This window comes from Colobus angolensis, unplaced genomic scaffold (genome assembly GCF_000951035.1).
Source record: "Colobus angolensis palliatus isolate OR3802 unplaced genomic scaffold, Cang.pa_1.0 Scaffold220, whole genome shotgun sequence".
In the NCBI taxonomy this organism is placed as follows: Eukaryota; Metazoa; Chordata; class Mammalia; order Primates; family Cercopithecidae; genus Colobus; species Colobus angolensis.
In genome coordinates, this window is record NW_012115378.1 from 596,794 (window position 1) to 617,152 (window position 20,359).

The window sequence follows — 20,359 nt, forward strand, 5'->3', positions numbered from 1 at the left end:
CACCGATGCCGCCGTCTCCAAAGAGCCGCGAGGAGCGGGCGGGGTGGGCGCAGGCCAGGGGCACCGACAGCTGCGGGTGGAGGCTCTGGAGCAGGTGGGTCTCACGCGCCGCCCCGGCCGCAGGGAGCCTCGTCCAGTCTGGTGGTCAAGTTCGCCGACACCGACAAGGAGCGCACGATGCGGCGAATGCAGCAGATGGCTGGCCAGATGGGCATGTTCAACCCCATGGCCATCCCGTTCGGGGCCTACGGCGCCTACGCTCAGGCAGTAAGTGGCAGCGCGAACGGGCAGCGGTTCTCAAGCTCACTCCCCTGGGAGCCCCAGGGAGCAGGACACGTAACCGAAAATTCTGCTCTATCCCTCGCCATTTCCCTCCAGAGTGAGGAGGGGCCGGGAATGAACGCATGAACCCGGGGAGTGTAACTTCAGAAGGGTTTGAAAGAAGGCTGGTCCAGCTGGGGTGGCTGCCAGGAGGAGGTGTGTTGCTGTCTTGGTTCTAAGGGGCAGAGCTGAGAGAGGCCCCACAGAAACGTGGGTTACCCTGAGCCTTTTCCCCTCAGCCAGATCAACGTTGAACCCCGGGAAGCACAGATGAGAGGGGGAAGTTCAGGTCATTGGTTGCAAACAACCCCCACTCCATGAAACGGGACTTCAGGCCTTCTGGTCTCTCCTGGCAGGGCTCCTGTGAGGCGCCCTAAAAACCCTTACACACCCACATTTCCGATATCCCCTCAGGCCTCTGGCCCACCTACTTCTTTCTTCCACATGCAGGCCCACTCTGTCAGCCTCTCTTGGAGCTGCCTCCAGACTGGTAGCCACAGCCCCCATGTGGGTGGCACGGAGGCCAGCCACGGTTCTGGGTCTGAAAATGCAGGCTTACCTCACTTCTGCAGCACTGTCTGCCTTGGCCACATTCCGCAGCCTCCCCTGTCTGCACTCACCTTTGTGACAACACTAGGGGTGCCTGGGGTTCTATTCATAATTCTCCTGTCACTTCTACCAATAGACTCCAAATTAAAACCATTCTGGACAGAAACCTGTGCTACGTTAAGTTCTGCAGAGGCTCATCTCGCATGTCTCTAGTGCTTTGGATGTCACTTCCCCACGAATGACAGGCCGTACACAGGGCTGACTAGCACCCACGGAACCAGTCTCTTTCCCTGCCCCTAACAACAACTTTAGAGTTCCAAAGACCCTAGCATTACTTTTAAATATAGTCATCTCTCGGGGCAGTGGACTCTAATAGCTGTTGAGGTACAGGCAAGAATGGAGAGGCATCAGGGCTTTCTGGAGTGGGAGACTGTCTGGGGTGTCTGGGGCTCAGAGCCTGGGAGGTTGGTCTCCAGGAGCTGAGGCCCCTGTCGGGGAGGGATGCCCCCTGGAAGCACGTGATATTTTTTCCACTCCCTCTGCCCCAGCTGATGCAGCAGCAAGCGGCCCTGATGGCATCAGTCGCGCAGGGCGGCTACCTGAACCCCATGGCTGCCTTCGCTGCCGCCCAGATGCAGCAGATGGCGGCCCTCAACATGAATGGCCTGGCGGCCGCACCTATGACCCCAACCTCAGGTGAGCTGGCAGGTGCCAACACACGGTCTGACCTGGTGGGAGAACAGCTGGCCCCAGGCTGGGACCTAATTTCAGCTGTCAGCGGACCATTCTGTGGCAAAAGCACATAGTGTCTGGGCCCAAGAGGCCTTGCCTTCTGGGAGTTTATCTCAAATATGTTCTAATCCCTGAAGATCCAAGGGAAGATGAGATGTGGGACCCATGCAGTCTAGGGTGTGATTTCAGGGTGGGGTGGCTTTCTCTCAAGCTGTTTAACCTTATCAGGAAACAATGTATCTTGATCTCTACTAACAATAGAGACCTGGAAAGAAATTGACATGAAGACATCTCCCTACAGTGTCTATGAGGAAAAGAGCCTTGGCCATTCTGTGGCCTTGTTCAGTCCCTGACCCAAGCACAGAAGGAACCCATTTGGGTATTACTTTTTTTTTTCTTTTTTTCCATTTCCCTTTAACGCAACCTAGACTCACTGGCTTTTTCCAAGACAACTATGCAACAAGCTAGAGAGAACCACAAGAGTTATCAAGGGGCAGGAATTTGGAAATGACCCAGCTCACAAATCATGTTTTTGATTGAATCTTGGCTATTGTCCGTTCCAGTGAGTCTCAACTGTTGCAGTTATGCCCCCGAATCCCCAGGACATCTGGCAATGTCTGGAGACATTTTTGATTGTCACAACTGGGAGTGGGGATTGCTACTGAAATCTAGTGGGTAGAGGCCAGGGGTATTGCTATACATCCTACAGTGCACAGAACAGCCACCACAAGGAACTATCTGGCACCAGATGGTAATAGTGTCAAAGTTGAGACACGCTAGTCTAGTCCTAAGGGCTGGTCCTGTACCCCAGGCTCTCATTCACTGAGATCCTTGGCTCTCTGTGCCTAGGCCACAGCAGCAACTTTCCTAACATCTGAGAGATGTTCCTTTCCCAGCTGAAAGCCACAAAAGACTGTGCCATCTATGGGCTCAACTTGAACACTATCCTTCACTTCTGATCCCCAACTTCAAGTGATACACATGAGCCCAGGCAGTGGGCCAGCCTCAGGTCCATGTTCTCAGAGGGACCCTGCTTCCTACGTGAGAGGAAGGCCCTTTCCAGCCTCTGGGCTTTCAGTACAATCACCATAATATCCACATCTCAGGTTCCACGGACCTGGCCTAGGAAGGACACAGGATATTGTCATTTGACCCCAACTGTATTCTCACCATCATGACCACTACTATTGCTTCAACTGGAGGAGGCCAAGGTGTCTTCTTTGTGTATGAGCTAGAGCTGAGTCTGGGCTCTATAACAACCTGTCTGCCTCAGTACAAGAGAATGCCAGAATTAAGACCTACTCCATCTGAGCATAAAAACTTCTTCCTGGAGAGGCATATCAGCTCCCCAGTGACCAAGTAAAGACCAGCTCATCCAGCCTTAGCTGGAGAGAGTAAGAGCACTGAAAAAGACTTAAGGAGGGCCAAATATGGTAGCTCATGCCTGTAATCCCAGCATTTTGGGAGGCCGAGGCAGGTGGATCACTTGAGGTCAGGAGTTCAAGACTAGCCTGGCCAACATGGCAAAACCCCAACCCTACTAAAAAATACAAAAATTAGCCGGGCCTAGTGGTGCATGCTGGTAGTCCTAGCTACTTGGGAGGTTGAGGCAGGAGAATTGTTTGAACCCAGGAGGTGAAGGTTGCAGTGAGCTGAGATTGCACCACTGGACTCCAGCAACCTGGGCAACAGAGCAAGACAAAAGAAAAAAAAAGACTGAAGGAAGACCAAGTGTGGTTACAGTCAAGGGCATTGAGAGTAGTCTATGTACTGTCCAAGGACAAGCGATCAGGGTCAGAGAAATCTTCTTTAGGCAGGTGGAATTTGGATTCTGCCTTAAAGGATGGATACAACTGGAATAGGTGAAGTCACTTCATATAGGGAGATAAGCCAAGGCATGGGTATTGAGCTGGTATGTGAGGTCCAAGTCTATCCCACATGTCCTTGGAAACAGTTGAGTGGAGCTTTATGGGTGGGCCTTCCTCACCTTTGTTCTGCTTGCCTCCCCTCCTCCTTCACCCTTCTGTATCTCTGGAATATCCCAGGTGGCAGCACCCCTCCGGGCATCACTGCACCAGCCGTGCCTAGCATCCCGTCCCCCATTGGGGTGAACGGCTTCACTGGCCTCCCCCCACAGGCCAATGGGCAACCTGCTGCAGAAGCTGTGTTCGCCAATGGCATCCACCCCTACCCAGGTAAGCACATCTGTTAGCACTTATTTCCCTATGCAGCACATTCTTTATCCATGCTGTCCCTACCCTTGCTGTTATAACAAGATGTGGCTCCTGCCCTCTGTCCATTCCTTGATGAAACCCCAAGTGTGATCAGAGAGGGCCAGCCTCCCATCTTCCTTCAGGGAACCTGAGATGGAAGAAATGAGACCCAAATCCTACCCTTGGGTATGTGTCATTCTGATCTGGGAGACAGAATCCCATTCCAGATGCTCCCTTAGGAAAGAAAGGAGGCTGGGTGTAGTTGTACAACCATGTAGAGAGACCAGTAAGTGCAACATAATTGAGTGTCAATTTAACCTACAAGAAGTAAGGGGATAGAAACTAGAAGAAAAATCAGGGTTAGTGTTAAGTAGAAAAATACTTTTTGGGAAGGAGTGGAGGGAGGTACAACGATTGGCAGTCTGTCTAGTACAGACCAGTCGAATCCCTTGCTGCACGCAAAAGCACGATTAGCACCCTGGACAGCTCAGCACCACAGACAGCCCAGCACCTTGGACAGCTCCTAGACTCTTATCAACAACTCTGCCACACAGAAAGATCCAGGAGGCCTGCTCCTGATTAACTTTGTTCCTCAAACTTAGCCGTCCTCACAGGGTGAGAGTGTCCAGTTTACCTGAAGCAGCTCTTCTCCCTAGTCTGGAGAATGGGCTGCTATCAGGGCAGGGAAGCTGGGCCCAAAGCCCTGTAGTAGACTACAAGGGCAACATGCTCCAGATGTGGAGAGTGCCGCCCTACTTCCTGGAGGGCAGAGGATGAGGTTAGAGTCCCCATAAGTATCAGTAAGTACTCAGTTTGTGCTAGGAAAAGGGGGCCCAAGAAGGAGGGCAGGACATGGACCTATCACCTGGGAAGTCAGAGTCCATTGGGAACACAATCTAAGTCTGCAGAAAGATGAGACAATAAGGCAGAATTAAGTTTGATCAAGAGTGAGTGTTCTCAGACTTGAAATGCTAAAGATCCCAATGAATGGAGAGTTCTGTAGGCTGAATAAGCCCAAAAGCGCCTCCCCAAGGAGGAAGCTATCATTGAGCTTTAACAGATGGGCAGGAATTGGAGAGGTGAAGATGAACGGGGAACACCCTCCTGTGGAGGGACCTGCCTGGCAAGAGTGGAGGTGGTAAGGAGATTGGCACACAGGGCAGGCAGGCCAGCCCAAGGTGGATTGGCAGCAGGGGCTGGGTCCTGTTCCCCATTTTCAGTGCCCATCAGAATCCACTGTGGGGCCTTATATAACCACATAAGCCCAGACATTCTCATTTCCCTATCTGGAGTGCAGACCAGGCATTTGTAGTATATACAAGTCCCACCAACAGCAGAGTGCAAGGTCAGTGTACTAGAGGGAAATAGAGGAGAATTTCCTGACTTTGAACTTGGAGTTGTCCTTGATCCCATTCCCCATTCCAGAGTTTGCCCCATAATATACTCCTCAGTGCACCAAGAAGAGGCCAGAGGAGTCTAGAGAGTGAAGTGATAAGGCTCTAACGATCTGGAGTGTTGTTTAAAGATGATGACCCCAAGCTGGTAGGGCGGCAGGATGGAGCTGGGCAAGCTGGGGGTGGAAGAGAGCCCACCAGTCTCAGGCTCATGGGCTGGGAGGTGGCATCCCCAGCACATCTGGGTGTCTTCATTTCCCACCCCTTCCTGCCCACAAGCCCATCTGGATCTCTGGATCCTGATAAACCTGCTCCTTCCCAACCCCCTCCAGCATCTGTGAGCTATTTCCCTCATGGAATTTGGAAATGTTTCTTCCCCCATTTGTAACAATCTGCCACATCTCATAAACAATTCCCTGCCAGAGCAAGAGGGAGGGAGGGATGGAGGGAAGGAAAGGAAAAAAGTAGTACATTAAAAAAATTAATTTACCATCTTTAAATGCAGAGTTTGGACCCACTGTAATGAGCGAGATCCTTCAAAATGTTCACTCTTTGGCAGTTACTAATGAGGTCGTTAGTCAGAGAAGTAGAGAGGGTCTCATAAATGCTTTTCTCTGCTTCCTAGCCCCAGGTAGCTTTTCTGATCTCCCCTTTTGGGTTCTTGCTGGATGCACACAGTGTGGCCTTTACTGTCATATAAACACCCTTGAAGGGGTGGCTCCTGCAAACATTAAAGATTGTTCATTCATTCTTTTCATCATACTATTTGCCAGATGCTTATGATGTTCCTGGCACTGTGCTGGAGACTGCCATGCAAATCGTGCAGGTTATATTTTGCATAAGGGCACCAAGCTGTGTGCCCAAAGGAAGGGGCACCCTTTTCTAATTTGCACAAACACACTGCATGGGTGAATAGCTGAAAAGACCAAGAGCACAATTTGGACATGGTTCTGTCTCCATAGAGCTTAGAGGCTGGCAGAGGATAGAGGCAGAGGGAAGGCAGAGAGGAGACCACCCTGCCAGGCACATCCCACTGCGGAGCCCTCAGCTCCAGCCTCTACCATGGGGGAAATAGAGGGATGGGGTGTGGGACTGGGACAGCCCCAGGCAGGAAGGAGGCTGCATTGTGGCTAATCTTCAGCTCCCCACATCTGAGCAGAGCCCTCGTGGATCGGACTGCCCTGCCGTATCCTGCTCCTGGGGGCTATGGAACCTACTGTCCGGTTGTCTCTAGGGACCTCTGCCCCAGGCTTTTCCCTGGGTGTCCTTCAGGCCCAGGTGCTCTTTTTCTTTCTTTCTTTCTTTCTTTTCTTTTTTTTGAGACAGAGTTTTGCTTTTGTTGCCCAGGCTGGAGTGCAATGGCATGATCTCAGTTCACGGCAACCTCCACCTCCCGGGTTCAAGCGATTCTCCTGCCTCAGTCTCCTGAGTGGCTGGGATTACTGGCGCCCACCACCATGCCTGCTAATTTTTTTGTATTTTTAGTAGAGACGGGGTTTCACTATGTTGGCCAGGCTGGTCTCAAACTCCTGACCTCAGGTGATCCACCCACCTCGGCCTCCCAAAGTGTTGGGATTACAGGCATGAGCCACTGTGCCCAGCCCAGGTGCTCTTTTTCTAATGGAGGTTTACTGAGATACTCAGGGAAACATGCTCAGAAGGGAAGCTGGGGCACTGTTCCTAGACTAAAGATCCCAAAGCCTGGCAGAGCCAGTTAGCTTAGCTGGCCTGAGTTGACAGGCGGATAAGCCCAGATAGTTTCTTCCTGCCACCGCATGTTATCTGGTTTTCCCTCAAGCATCCTAGGGCTCCATCCTCCCTCTGGGCAGTCCCTGCCTCTACCACGTCTCTGGGCTTCCAAGGCCAGCCCACTCCCACATTAGTCACCACCAGCCTTGGTCACCAAAACCAGTGCCTACTGCTGGCCCATGCTTCAGGCTTTTGCCCACAGCTTCTGCAGAGACGGCAAAGGCAACAGAAGGGAACCAGGCCTTTCCCTCAGTCCAGCTTCCCTGAGTTTCTTGCCAAAGTATCAGTTCAGGGGACCTCTCTTCCCACTGGGTGGGAGACATCCCAGGGTCACAGTGTTGGAAGACAGGAGGAAGGTCCTTGGTCTTCTGGTTCCTTGGTTCTGAGGGCAGCACCCCTCTCTCAGTCTGCTGGGAAGACCCCATTTGCATAGCTGGTCCCTGCTGAGAGGAGCTTGGCCATGGGCTAGGGGTGAAAAACCTCCATGCCTGGTGCAGCTTCCCTGACAGTGAGGGCAGGTCCCTCTTTGTGAGCAGGCACAGTGACCCAGGAGGACAAAGTAGTAGTATGAGGCCTTCTTGCCCTTTCTTTCACCCTTTAGGGGCTGTCAGCCCCCTCTCCCTTTCCCCACAGCCCTTATGCAGGGCTGGGCCCCTTGTGTGTCCCCCAGCTAGCATCTCAGTGTTGAGGCTTCCTTGGCATCTCCTCCCCAACCCTCCACAGTGCTCTGCATGAACCCCCATCTTACCCCAAACCTAGGCCAACTGCAGCCTGCATCCCCCAGCCAGGGTGGCCAACTGTCTACCCTGCCAAGGATGCTGGTCTAGGGAAGGTGACCCCCAGAGGGTCCAGGCACTCAGGGTTTCTGTCTCAGATGCCCTGCCCCAGGGCAGAGCCTGCAGTAGCCAGAAAAGGCGGTGCAACTACATCATTGTCCTCATGGGCATAGGGGGGAGGGCCAGTGTGGTGGGCACTGCTGACCTCTGTCCCCTTGGCTCCCTACAGCGCAGAGCCCCACCGCCGCGGACCCCCTGCAGCAGGCCTACGCCGGAGTGCAGCAGTATGCAGGTCGTTAGTATCCACGCGTCCCCACGGCTCCTTCCCCAACTCCGTTTATCTCTCCACGCCTGTGACACCAGTGCCCCCTCAGACCTGGGGCCAGCACTGCATGGGGTGGGGAGAGAGAGTGGAAAGAGGGAGGGCTGTGCTGCCAGAGATCCTCCAGGCTGCCTTCCTGTCAGCGGGCCACCTAGAGTGCCCCTGCAGTGGGGATGGGCAGAACTTCAGGCGAGTGGGCAGGCCATGTGGAAGTTTTGCCCTTGCTGGGCAGTTACTTGTCTTTGAGGCCAGATTTCCCTTCCCCAAGGAGTTTCCAGGGCCGGTTTGCCCAGGAGCACCAGGTTTGACAACAGCACCACAGGTGAGGCTGGACCTGGGTGTGCCCACCACGGGTCACAGTCACTGGCCTGGGAAGCACAGATGCCTGGTTTGAGAGAAGGAGGTCCTCTAGAAGAGATGCCATTTCCCCATCCCCTTCCTCACACACAGGCAGCAGGATGGGGTCCCAGCAGGTGTGACAGGGAGCAGAGGAAGAGAGGTGGGAAGGGATAGCCTTGAGTGAGCAGAGGGCCTGGGGTCACTGAGTGCAAGCCGAGCTGTCAGCCAGGCTTCTCTCTTTCTCTCACCCCTGGATGACACAGCACCCCATCATCGTCCCTGCCTAGCCTGTGTCCTACTGCCTGACCTGATCAGGGTCTCTCTTCCCTGTGCTTAGAAGAGCAAGTGCTGTCTCCCATGAGTGCAGTGGGGCTGCCCGGCAAGGGGTGAGGGAACTGAGGTGAAGCTGGCCTGGCACATCTGGAGCCCAGAGGAGGTGCTGTCACCTCCTGGGTCCCCTGAGCTCTGACTTCAGGCTCTGCTGCTATGGGAGCCAAGCCAGGCAGAGGAGGGAGCCAGCCACTCCTGTCCTACCTCGGGCCCTTTCCAGCTGGACAATCAGGTTTATCCAACTCAGTTCTCTGCTCCTGGGGACTACCCCCTGACAGGCTTCCGAGAGGCCAAGTCCACACCTCAGGTGGCCGCCCACCTCCCACACAGGTGCCATTTGAGCAGGAGTGAGGGCCTGCCAGCAGGAGTCAGCTGTGGCTCAGAGAAGTAGGAAAACCTTCCTGTGGATTCTAGGTGGGATGGGGTGATCTTGCCCAGGCCATTTTGGTGTTTTTAATTATCCATGATTGTGTGTTATGCACACATGTGGTTTATCCACTATTTCAAATTCAACTTGCCTCCCCTGAAACACACACAAACACGTATGTATGCATGTAATGCACACACATGCACACATGTACACACACGTGCATGTATGCATGTAATGTATGCACACACGCGCTAACACCATGTACACACATGCACACACCCACACACACGTACATACACGTACACACAGCCACACATGTGCATGCACACATGTAATGTACACACACCTACAAACACATACACACATGCATGTGTGCATGTCATGTACTCACACACACACATACACCTCACACATGCATATATGCATGTAATGTACACACACGTGTACACCCACACACATGCATGTATACGTGTAATGTACACGCACACACATACACATACTCACATGTACATACATGTATCCATGTAATGTACACACATGCGCACACATACGTACACACACCCACACACGCATTTCCACTCTTCACCTTGCAACTTCTCTGTTAGTCCGGGAACTGAAAGCTGGCTTTGTCCTAAGTGGCCGAGTGGCAGGGCGCTTTTTGGCTGATCTGCTTTTACTGCCTGCACTGAAATCTCTCTCTTTCTTCCTGCTTCCACTCTCTGCCTTGTCGCCGGCTCTTGCTTCTTGTCTTGGGCCTCCAGCAGCCGCCTACCCTGCTGCCTATGGTCAGATAAGCCAGGCCTTTCCTCAGCCGCCTCCAATGATCCCCCAGCAGCAGAGAGAAGGTGAGTCTGCAGGCCAGCTCCTGGGCCCCTCCTTACCCTAGTTGTCCCCAAAGAGGCTGCTCACCTGGGCCTTGGGCTGGGGTGTGTGTTGGAAAGGTGACCACATTTGTGTGCTGTGTTGAGGTGGGCGAGGGAAGACAGCAAGGCTGTGAGGAGTGGTGCTCTCCAACTTAAGGGTAGAGGTCTACTTCTTGTGGGCAGCTCTGTACACCATAGTGGTGTCCGGCCTAGGGCAGGGGCCTGAACAGAATGCCCTGAGTGCTGGCAGGTCCCACACAAGGCGCCTTTCCTACTCCCCTCAATCATTGCTGCTGGCCTAACACAGAGCTCACGTATTGAAACCTTGGTTTATGAGAACCGCTTCTGAATGGTTGGGTTTGTGCTTCTTCCTTGGCAAGCCCTTGAACCATCCCTTAAACAGAACCTAGCAGAGGTTAGGCATGTGTGTGCCAGTGGAGGCCTTGTCCCTGACCCAGGGAGTTTCTGATCTTCCAGAGGAGATAGAGGCCCATCCTTGGGGGTTTTCACTGGAGGGCCCACCACTGTGTTCCCAGGGAGCATAGCTGGGAGATGAGACTCCAACAACATGGTGGTTTGCAGAACCAGCTCTGATAGCTGCGCACATTGAGGAAAAGATGGTAACCAGGCTCAGAGGGTCAGGAAGGGAAGCCCCAGAGGAGGTGGGGTCCAAGAACCCCCCTCCTCTGGTCGCAGGATTTGGCCAGTGGTGAGGGTGGGGAGAAGTAGGAGGGCTCATGGCTGAGGGGAATGGGAGAGGGAGATGAGTTTATTACCCACAGAAGCTGTGCTGAGTGACCAGGAGAAGCAGGTGGAGCTCCCAGGGCAGGACTGCGTGGGCAGGATGAGAAGGGATGAGAATGCCCTAGTGCAGGCCTAATGGAAGAAGGGGGTGATCCTAGAAAGCTGTGTCCAAAGGCCCTGGTGTGAACAGGGCAGGACAGCGAGATCTTTGGGTCAGTTGCCAGGGACCACAGAATGCCAGTCAGCGTCTTCCCGTCTCAGTGCCTAGGGATCCACATAAGCAGGAAGACAGGAGGCTGGATGAACAGGCCCACCCTCTGGGGCTCTGTGGGCCTGCCACAGAGAGCTCAGCTTGAGGGGCAGGACACTAACAAGGTCCTGTCCTCTCTACCCCTATGGAAACGGTCACTGGGTAGTGAGGCACCAAATCTGCCCCTGGCAGCCCCTGTGGTCAGAGCCTTCCGGTGGCTTCCAAAAGCCTGACTCATAGCCCCTGCAGCACAGTGTCCTGATACCCTCCGATGTAGATTAGTCCTGGAAAGGGCCTCAAGAGTCTGCCGGTCCAGCATCATTTGACAGGCCCCAGCGCCAGACAGGTCCCTCAGACCCCAAACAGGTGCCGCAGCCTGCCTGGCTGAGAGCCTGGCCTTCAGAGAAAACCCTTTTGGGTGGGACTCTGGCACCTCCTTCCCCTGTGACTCTGAACAAATCACTCTATCCCCTCAGCCTCAGTGTCCTCAAAGGAAAGTGAGTAGAGTGGGGAGCATTCTGTGGAGGGGTGTGAGGACCAAGCCGGCTAAGTCTGCCCCGAACTCCATTCTGCAAGTGTCTGTGCACACCGCCCTTTCTTTACCAAGCTACCACCCCTTCCAAGGCTGTGCATGAGGCATACTGCCCCAGCTCACACTCAGCAGGCAACTTCTGAGATCGGGGGCATCAGGGCTTCCCGTGCCCAGGAGAGCCAAGTTACAGGACCCAGAGGGGTGCACAGGAAGGCCCAGTCTGTACCCTGCCACACACTGCTGCAGCTGAGGGACACTGGGCTACCACTGGTGAAGTGGGGGTAAGGGTAGTCCCCTCATTGGGCTGCAACCCTGGGCCTACCCTGCCCTTGCCTTCTCCACAGTCCAAGCCTTCATCAGTCAGACCGGGGCCACAAGGGGTGGGATCCAGGAGTCCCCATGTCGACTGCTCCAGGTCCAGAACAGAGAGCTGTGCCCACAGGCCCTGATATTTTTTCTCCCACTGGTTTCAGGCCATTGTCAGCTCCCTGAATCACTCTGGCCTGTTGGCTCAGGGGTCTCTGAATCCTGCCCCACCCCTCACACAGTTACAGGTCAATGCCACCCTGCCCAACACACATGACAGCCCCTACTGCAGGCCTTAAACTCAGGCTCCCATGGGCCCTCCTGCCCCTCTCCCACCCTACACTCTGCACCATCCTGTACGTGTAGCTCTGAACTCCTCATTCCTTTTCTCCGTCTCTGAGCAGCTGCAGTTCCTGCCCCACTATACCCTGCTCCCTAGTCTAGGCCCTCTGTGGCCAGTCCTGTCTCCAGCCTCTCCTTGGAGTGGTGGGATCTGCTGCCATTGTCCCCATTCTCCCAGGCCATGGTGCATGGGTTGAGCCACCCCAGGGAAGCAAGGGATGGGGAAGAGTAACACACCAACAGAGCTGCACAGCATGGGTGGGTGAGGGCATGGCTCTGAGAGTGGTTTGTCAGGAAGGCTTCTGTGGGTCTGGAAGGATGAGCAGAGGTTGGCAGCACATAGAACTGGGGAGGCAGGTGGTCCAGGCAGGGGGAACAGCGGGAGCAAAAGTACAGCTGCCGCAGAGTCCAAGGTGAGCATGGGGCCAGGGAGAGACAGGTGCAAGGTGGGCTGGAGCCTGGCCACAACCGTGTCCCACAGAGTTGTCCAAGTCATGGACAAGAAAGAAGGCTGTGTTCCTCCATCCCTGCCAAGAGTTGGCCTTTTTATGTCGTGGTCCCCTCCCCATGAGGAAAGTCATGGAAATATCAGGATATTCTGGTGGCAGGGGAGGACCCTTCTGCCACCTCCTCGTCTTTGAGCTAAGCCTGAAAATGGACAGGTGCCTGAATTCCCCAGAGGCCATCTGCCCCACAGATTGGATGAGGTTACCCTCAGGGATGGCTGCCGCAGTGGCTCTGCCAGGGCTGCAGGGTGGTCAGGGGTAGCTGCTTTCTGTCTCTGCAGCTCTGCTTCACTATTTCTCAGAAGGCTAGCCTGGACCAGATTGGTCTCTAAAGTCCTGCCAGCTCTACCATCTGCATGTTCTGTCATCTGTGAATGAGGGAGTGCAGACGGGCTTGGAGGTAGCTGGAGTTAGACAGTGTGTGGACTCACTGTCCAGGGGAAGGGACTAGAGCTGCTGCCCTGGCTTCTTTGTCAGGCCTGGGCTAGAGAGTCATCCCTGGGGCTCCACCACACACCATGCACATGGGATTGAGCCTGTGGGCCCTGTCTGTGAAGACTCCTTATCTCTAAGGAGAACAGATGCAACTTCCACATAAAGCAGCTTGCAGAACTTGGAACTCGGAGCCAGGGCCCCAAGTCAAGGCAGGTGTCAGCCTGGGGTGGAGCAGTCAGGGCCTGGAAGAGTGAGGATGAGAGGAGGAAGGAAGGTGTGTGCGGGCCTGGAGGGGGCTGGGCAGGAGGACGCAAGAAGGAGCATGCCCCTGGGAGCAGCCAGTCTGGTTGGAGAGAAAAACCTCCAGACAAAGGAGAAAGAGCCCTACCCCAGAGGATGGAGTGTGGATTCGGGCACGAGCAGGGAGAGGCCGGAGGTTCTTTCAGAGAGGGAGGGTATGGGGAGCTGGGGGCCATCAAGGGCACATTCACAGGGCATGAACCAGTGGGAAGACAGCATGGTTGGAGGGGACAAGGTGAGGGGAGGGCCACCAGAGCTCGGGGGTATCCACCACCAGGAACCCCTGGAAGGGGGTGAGGGAGCACATTTGTGCCTGGTTCTGAATGCGCCGTCCCCTAGCGGATGCCTGGGAGCCAGCAGTCCAGGGAGGGGAGGCCGGAGGGCTGGGTGGGCAGAGGGTGCAGGGTGAACAGCAAGGAGGGAGGAGGCCAGTGGCTCCTTGGGCAGCTTTAGGGGTTGGGGAAATTTTTGTTCTAGGCTGTGAACCTCGAGGGAGTAGAAATAGATGGAGAAAAGGAGGAGAGTGGAAGGTAGAGGAGCAGAAGAGAAGGTGCAGAGTCTCTAAATCGAGTCCTTGCTCCAGAACTGGGTTGTCTGGCAGCCTCACTGCTCCTGGAGAACAAGGACGGTTGGCTCTGGCTGCGAAAGCCATGCAGCAGCCCACGTCGGTGCCTTACAGCCTTCACTGTTCAGCTCACGCCTAGGTTTCCAGCAGCCTCTGGTCAGAACCTTGCTTCTTACACAACGCTAGGTGCAGCTGGTTCCTTCCCATTCCCACCACAGCTTGGATGCCATCATTGAAATGACCACAGGTCACTTTAAAAGATGAAACTATATGTGGCATATGCCATCTAAGACACATCTTGGAACGATTTCCATTTCAAAGAGTTAAAATGGAGCGTTTTGATTATTTCAAAAGAAACAGGTAAATAGTTATTGGGAATTTTAGAAAGCTAAAGCCCTGCTTAGTGTTCAGGGAGTCTGGGGTATTGAGATTTTTTGGTAGCAAGAGGGAGAAAACTCACACTACGGAGACAGAGAGGCTGGGCTCATGTACTGGCTCCAGGCCCCTCCCAGCTGTGTGTGTTTTGGCAGGTGACTTAACCTCTCTGGGCCTCACTTCCTCATCTGTGAAGTGGCAATGATGATAATAACATCACAGGGTTGCTGTAAGGATTAAGTGAGTTAGGTACATGTAAAGAGCTCAGAACAGCCTGACACATAGTTTGTGCTGCCGAAGTCACAGGTCTGTTACTGTGGTAACCAAATGAAGAACATTCATGTCATGAGGCTGGAGGGTTCCCTGGCTAATCATAGAGCCTCGGTTGCAGCCCTTCCTACACACCTATATAGGAGGAGGCAGGATAAATCTTGGTTTCCTGGGTGTGAGGAACTGGGCAGGGCATTTGGGCCATGAGGGGCAGATGAGAAGGAGAGGCTGCAGGCCAGGGGGAGGATGGGCACCCAAGTCCTAGAGTCTGAGCTTGGCCTGCGAGAGGGGAAAGTGGGGTGTCTCCCCAGCACAGGACATAGCTGCCCCAGGGGATACCCTGGTCCCCCCAGAGCAGGGGCTGGGCAGGAGGGAGACCTCCCGGATCTCCCGGGCCTTCCCTATCCTCAGCACCTGGTTTCCAGAGACACAGCAGTAGGTCGCCAACCCTAGAGGCTCCAACCCTAGCCTCTGGAGCCCTAGGGTTTCCAAGACTCTGCTACAGATCCATTTTATAGAAAAGGCAGCCAAGGCACAGAGAGGTTCAGTGACTTGCGCAAGGGCAGAGCAGAGACCGGAGCTCAGACCTGGGGCTCAGCATCCCTGCCTCTTCTGGGGCTCCCTTGGATCTGGAATGAGACCCCCCCTCCTAACCTTGCCCCCACCCCTCCCTGCTGTGCTGCCTAACTCGCTCACCTCTCCTCTGTCTCTCTCTTCCCCCACCCCGCCATCCCTCCTCCCCCGCCCACCCCCTCCCCTCACCGCAGGGCCCGAGGGCTGTAACCTGTTCATCTACCATCTGCCCCAGGAGTTTGGGGACGCTGAGCTGATGCAGATGTTCCTCCCTTTCGGTAATGTCATCTCCTCGAAAGTGTTTGTGGATCGGGCGACTAACCAAAGTAAATGCTTTGGTGGGTAAAGATAACAAACCAATTAGCTTCACCTAGGACAGGGCGGTGCTCACACCAACCTACTGGTGTCCAACTGCTTTTAACCTGCTCCTTCACATTGCCCCCGCCCCAGCTGCTCCATGGCCCTTGCCAGCCTCATCTCACCCTTCTCTCTCCCACTACTCCTTTTGCTTCTTGGCTTTCCCTACCCACCCCACCTGGCTCCCCATCTCCCACTCCCAGTCCAAGAAATGGGTTTCCTCTTCCAGCCAAATTCCAACTGACTGAGAAGGGAAAGGGGCCACTTTGAGCAGGGGTACGAGGGGCAGCAGGCAGAGCCCAGCCACACCCATTCCCCCAGTAGCCCCTCTCCTCTCATGGTGAGAGTGGCCTGGCCTGAGCCCCGAGGCTAAAGCAGAGCGTGACACCTGGACAGGGCAATCACCGAGCCAGACCCCTCTCCTGCCCGCCCCTTGGCCTCCTCTCTCCAGCTTTCTGTCCTGCCCCAACTCCTTCTCTGTCTACTCTGCTTTTTGCTCCCCTCCTGCCCTCCCCACTCACCTGCCTCAGGCCACCAGAGGTGGGTATTGTTGAGGAGTCAGGAAGAGGAGACTGGTCCCTGCCCTCAGGAAGCCTAAGCACTGAGCTTAGATGAAAATTATGTTTACAGCAGTGAAATCTGCCAGGCACCTAACAATGAAGTGACAAGAAAGGCAGATGGATGTAAATACACAAAAAGAAAGGGAGGGAACTCCAGGTGGGGAGAATTGGATGAGGAAGGCATGGGGCTGGGGTGAGAGGAGCCAGAGGAAGTGAGACTAGGCACGGGGGTGCGCTGTCTGTGTTTCCACTACGCAGATGGGGATGCTTCGTGCAGTATGTAGTAGGCAGTGGAAACGGTGGGAGATCCTTGAGCTGAGAGTAATAAAAATACAGTTTGCCGGAAATGTGCCCAGGGCATGGTGTTAGATGGGAGAGGGAAAACTTGGAAGCATCCAGAAGTATGGCTGTCAGATAAAATATAGGATGGCCAGTTAAATTTGAATTTCAGATAGACAAAGTATCCATTTTTAGTATAAGTATGTACTTACAGTAAAAAAGTATTTATTGTTGATCTGAAGCTTAAATGTAACTGGTAAGCCATGTTTTTATTTGCTAAGTCTGGCAACCCTATCTAGGAAGCGTCAGACCTCCTCCTGGAATTTCATTTCACCCTCTCCTCCACTCCTCCTTGTTGCCCTCCAACCTCCTCATCCTTCTCCATCAGCCCTTCCTTCTGGGCCAGACCCTTTCATAAGTCATGAGGACTGAAGAGTCCAGTCCCCAGAGAGCCACATATGGAACCAGAGCCGAGTCTGCCAGAAACTCAGTATCTCCAGGCTGACCCCCAGATTCTGGGGCTGGGAGGAGAGAGTAGGAGGCTATGTTGCCAGGGAACCCAAGTCCCAGCTTGGGGGTGGTGGAGGGGAGAGGAGACAGGAGTGCAGCATCAGGAAGCACATGCTAAGGAGTGTCCACTCTGGAGTCCAACTTTCTGGAATCACGAAAGGCTTGAGGATTCAGAACATGTTCCCCAAAGTAGTCAAGATCTTTGTACCATTGTCCCTTCCCCTCTGGAGCTGCCACAGGGAACTTGTGGTCTTTCAATGGCATGGAGTTGCCCCAGCAGCTCATTTCTCTCTGGGTGTGGAAAAACAAAGCAAAAGCAAAAGACAGGGTTGCGGGCCTCCACTCTTTGGTATTTCTCCTTATGAATTATAATTATGTACGTAAAAACAACAAGCTGGAAATCAGTTGCATCTGCTCTTTAAGTAAGTCCCAAATGTTACGTAAATGAGAAGAGCACTGCTGAGAGCCCAGGAAGCTCTGGGCGCCTCTGCTGGAACAGGTTTAGTCTCCAGCCATAGCCAGACTTGGCTCATTTGCACTGTCCCGGGTGTGGGTGCAGCCCGGCTTTCCAAAGGCATTTCCTCGCAGTCTACTCTAAGCACTATCCTCTTCAAGCTGTTAGCCCACTTAAATTAGCCAGGACTACATTTTTTTCTTCCTGCTTTTTAAAGAAACATTCTTTGTATACCTCTAATCTAGCTCTCCTCTCTTGAACAAATTTCTGATGTCAAGCATACCAGCCCTGAAAAAAGGACAGACTCCTGAGATGTTGGTCCAGCCCAGCTGTTCCTGGTTAAGCCACTTGGGTTCTCTCTCTCACCAGGCAGCTGAGCTTTCTGCCAATATCACAGAGGCCTTTAAAGTGAGACCTAGGCTGGGCGCAGTGGCTCATGCCTATAATACCAGCACTTTGGGAGGCCGAGGTGGGCAGATCACTTGAGGACAGGAGTTCGAAACCAGCCTGGCCAACATGGTGTAACTCCATCTCTACTAAAAATACAAAAATTAGCTGGGCATGATGGCGGGCGCCTGAAGTCCCACCTACTTGGGAGGTGGAGGCAGGAGAATTGCTTGAACTCAGGAAGGGAGGTTACAGTGAGCCGAGATCACACCACTGTACTCCAACCTAGCAACACAGCAATACTCCGTCTCAAAAATAAATAAACAAAATAAATACATAAACAAAAATAAAATAAAGTGAGACCTAACTTCAGCATTCCCTCATGGGCAAATCATTTAGCCCTGTGAGCCTCACTGGCTTCCTCTGTAAAAAGGGGATTTGAATCATTGCCCCAGGGATGCTGTTAGGGAGCTTACCCAGGGCAGACCCTCAGGAAGTGCTAGGTCCCCTTTGTTCTTAAAGTGCTATTTTTGCTGTAAAAGTGGCCCTATGTTTTTTTTTTTTTTTTTTTTTTGAGACGGAGTCTCGCTCTGTCGCCCATGCTGGAGTGCAGTGGCTGGATCTCAGCTCACTGCAAGCTCCGCCTCCCGGGTTTACGCCATTCTCCTGCCTCAGCCTCCCGAGTAGCTGGGACTATAGGCGCCCGCCACCTCGCCGGCTAGTTTTTTGTATTTTTTAGTAGAGACGGGGTTTCACCGTGTTAGCCAGGATGGTCTCAATCTCCTGACCTCGTGATCCGCCCTTCTCGGCCTTCCAAAGTGCTGGGCCCTATGTTAAAGAGAACTCCTCAAAGGCCACATTCACTCTTTATAAGCATACATGTAAATTTATGAGCAGAACCTTCCAGAGACCTTCATGAGGGCATGTCAAGCAGAAAAGTTCCTATGTTGGAAGGAGGGCTGGGGGGATACCATGGGGGGATTCTACCTGCGGGCCTTCCCACAGGGCCTGGGAGAAGAAACCTTCTGAGAGCAGGAAGAGGGCAGGAGAGGTAGCTCTGGAAGAAGGAAGATGGTCCTAGAAGCATGAACTTGGGTGACAGTGCCCAGAGCCCTGCCACAGGGGCCTCCAGTCTGCAGGGGAGAGACCCTGCTCTGACTGCTAGCCAGTTAATAACAGTTCAAGGGAAGAAAAGTTCCCTGGACCCTGGACTCCTCCTCAACTCTTGGGCTTCCGGGGAGCGCTAAACTCTTCCCGGAAGGCTGGGCTTCTGCCCAACTCCAGAACTTCCTCTCTGCTCCCTGCACACAGTGGTTCTGCCTGCCTCTACACCTATGCCCTAGACAGCTCCTCCAGCCCTTTTTATCTTCTTTCCCCTCCCTTCTTTGAGCTGAGGTGGATGATAAGAGGAATGAGGGGCAACATGTCCCCCATAGTCAGGCTACCTTGTCCTGGCAGGGACAGCTTTTGTCCAGCCACCTTCCTTATTCTGGGGAAAGCAGTATCAACACACAATTCACATATTTGAAAACTGCTCCGGTTTACTAAGGACTTGACTTTAGTGATTAGACATACAGGTCAGTGGAGGTGGGGACAGGCCAGGAGGGGCTGAGCTGGTAGAAACATGGCTGGAGGCGAATCTCCGACTATGGATCAGCTGAAATTCTCCCTATTTATTCTGGTATCTATATTTATACAGAGGTTGGTTTTGTTGCTCTGGGCCCAGCTGACCAATTGTTGTGCTTGTTTGGCTGCAGAGCAAACTTGAGCAAGACAGGAAGGAGAGGAGAGAAAGTAAGAGACGACAGAGGCAGCATCTGGGGCAGAGGGAAAGAGGGAAAAAGAGCCGCCAGGTAGGGAAAGTGAGGAAGGGCTCTCTTTCTTGGAGAGAAGTCCCAAGGCAGGCCCGAGGTACCACGAACAGTTAACTGAGAAGACGGCTTCTACTTCACTCCGGGGTGGCTGTGCATCTCTGTCTTATACCTAATGGCCATTTGGGGACCAGTACACAACGGGCACGTTCAGGGGAAGGCCTCGGTCTCTCGCCAAGCTTTCATATATTTTGCAGGATCTAAGTCCTTTTTACAGGAGAAGAGGCCTCTAAAGGCGAATAAATTCAAGGAAATACTAGATTAAACAAAACTATAAAAGTTAATTTACTACATCTCGGTGAGGGAGGGGACGTTATTTGTTGATATGCTGGACTGGCCCAGTGGGCCTGGCTATAAATCTCCTGACCACACAAGACCTTTCTTGAGGAGCACCTGTTAGGGTCAGTTTGGGAAATGCTGATGTAAAATGTTGTCTGTATAAGGAGATGCATTCCGAGTTCCCCAAAGGTGACTTCTGACCTTTTGGGAACATGACCCGTGCCCATCTGGGACCTGCGCGGGTGGGCCTGGGAGCCGCAAGATTCTGCATCCCATGTGGGCACAGGAGTGAACGCGTGGGAAGCGCTTCTGCACGGAGGCCTGTGGCCTGATTTGCACTGATGGTCTTGTTACTTGTTGCGGACATACCAGCTGGTGCATGCTTAGTCCACAGCACAGGGCGTGGAGAAGAGAGGTGCCGACGGCGCCCGGGGCGAGGTGACGCCCAGGGCCCACCCGGAGCCTGGAGGGGCGGGCAGAGTCGGGAGTGGGGGCGGAGGGGCTGC

At 53.7% G+C, this 20,359-nt stretch overlaps 1 protein-coding gene across 3 annotated transcripts in view; it reads left to right on the top strand.

Moving 5' to 3' along the window:
- The window catches only part of CELF4 (CUGBP, Elav-like family member 4), a 321,661-nt gene that overhangs the window by 290,981 nt on the left and 10,321 nt on the right, over positions 1 to 20,359 (top strand). Inside the window, exons 6-11 of one of the 3 annotated variants that reach the window (XM_011943643.1) lie at positions 124 to 267; positions 1,419 to 1,566; positions 3,648 to 3,797; positions 7,964 to 8,029; positions 9,857 to 9,940; positions 15,351 to 15,434. In XM_011943643.1, the coding sequence (XP_011799033.1) occupies positions 124 to 267; positions 1,419 to 1,566; positions 3,648 to 3,797; positions 7,964 to 8,029; positions 9,857 to 9,940; positions 15,351 to 15,434 (676 nt within the window). The remainder of the gene's footprint in view (positions 1 to 123; positions 268 to 1,418; positions 1,567 to 3,647; positions 3,798 to 7,963; positions 8,030 to 9,856; positions 9,941 to 15,350; positions 15,435 to 20,359) is intronic. The other 2 variants (XM_011943644.1, XM_011943645.1) reach the window with 2 other exon arrangements.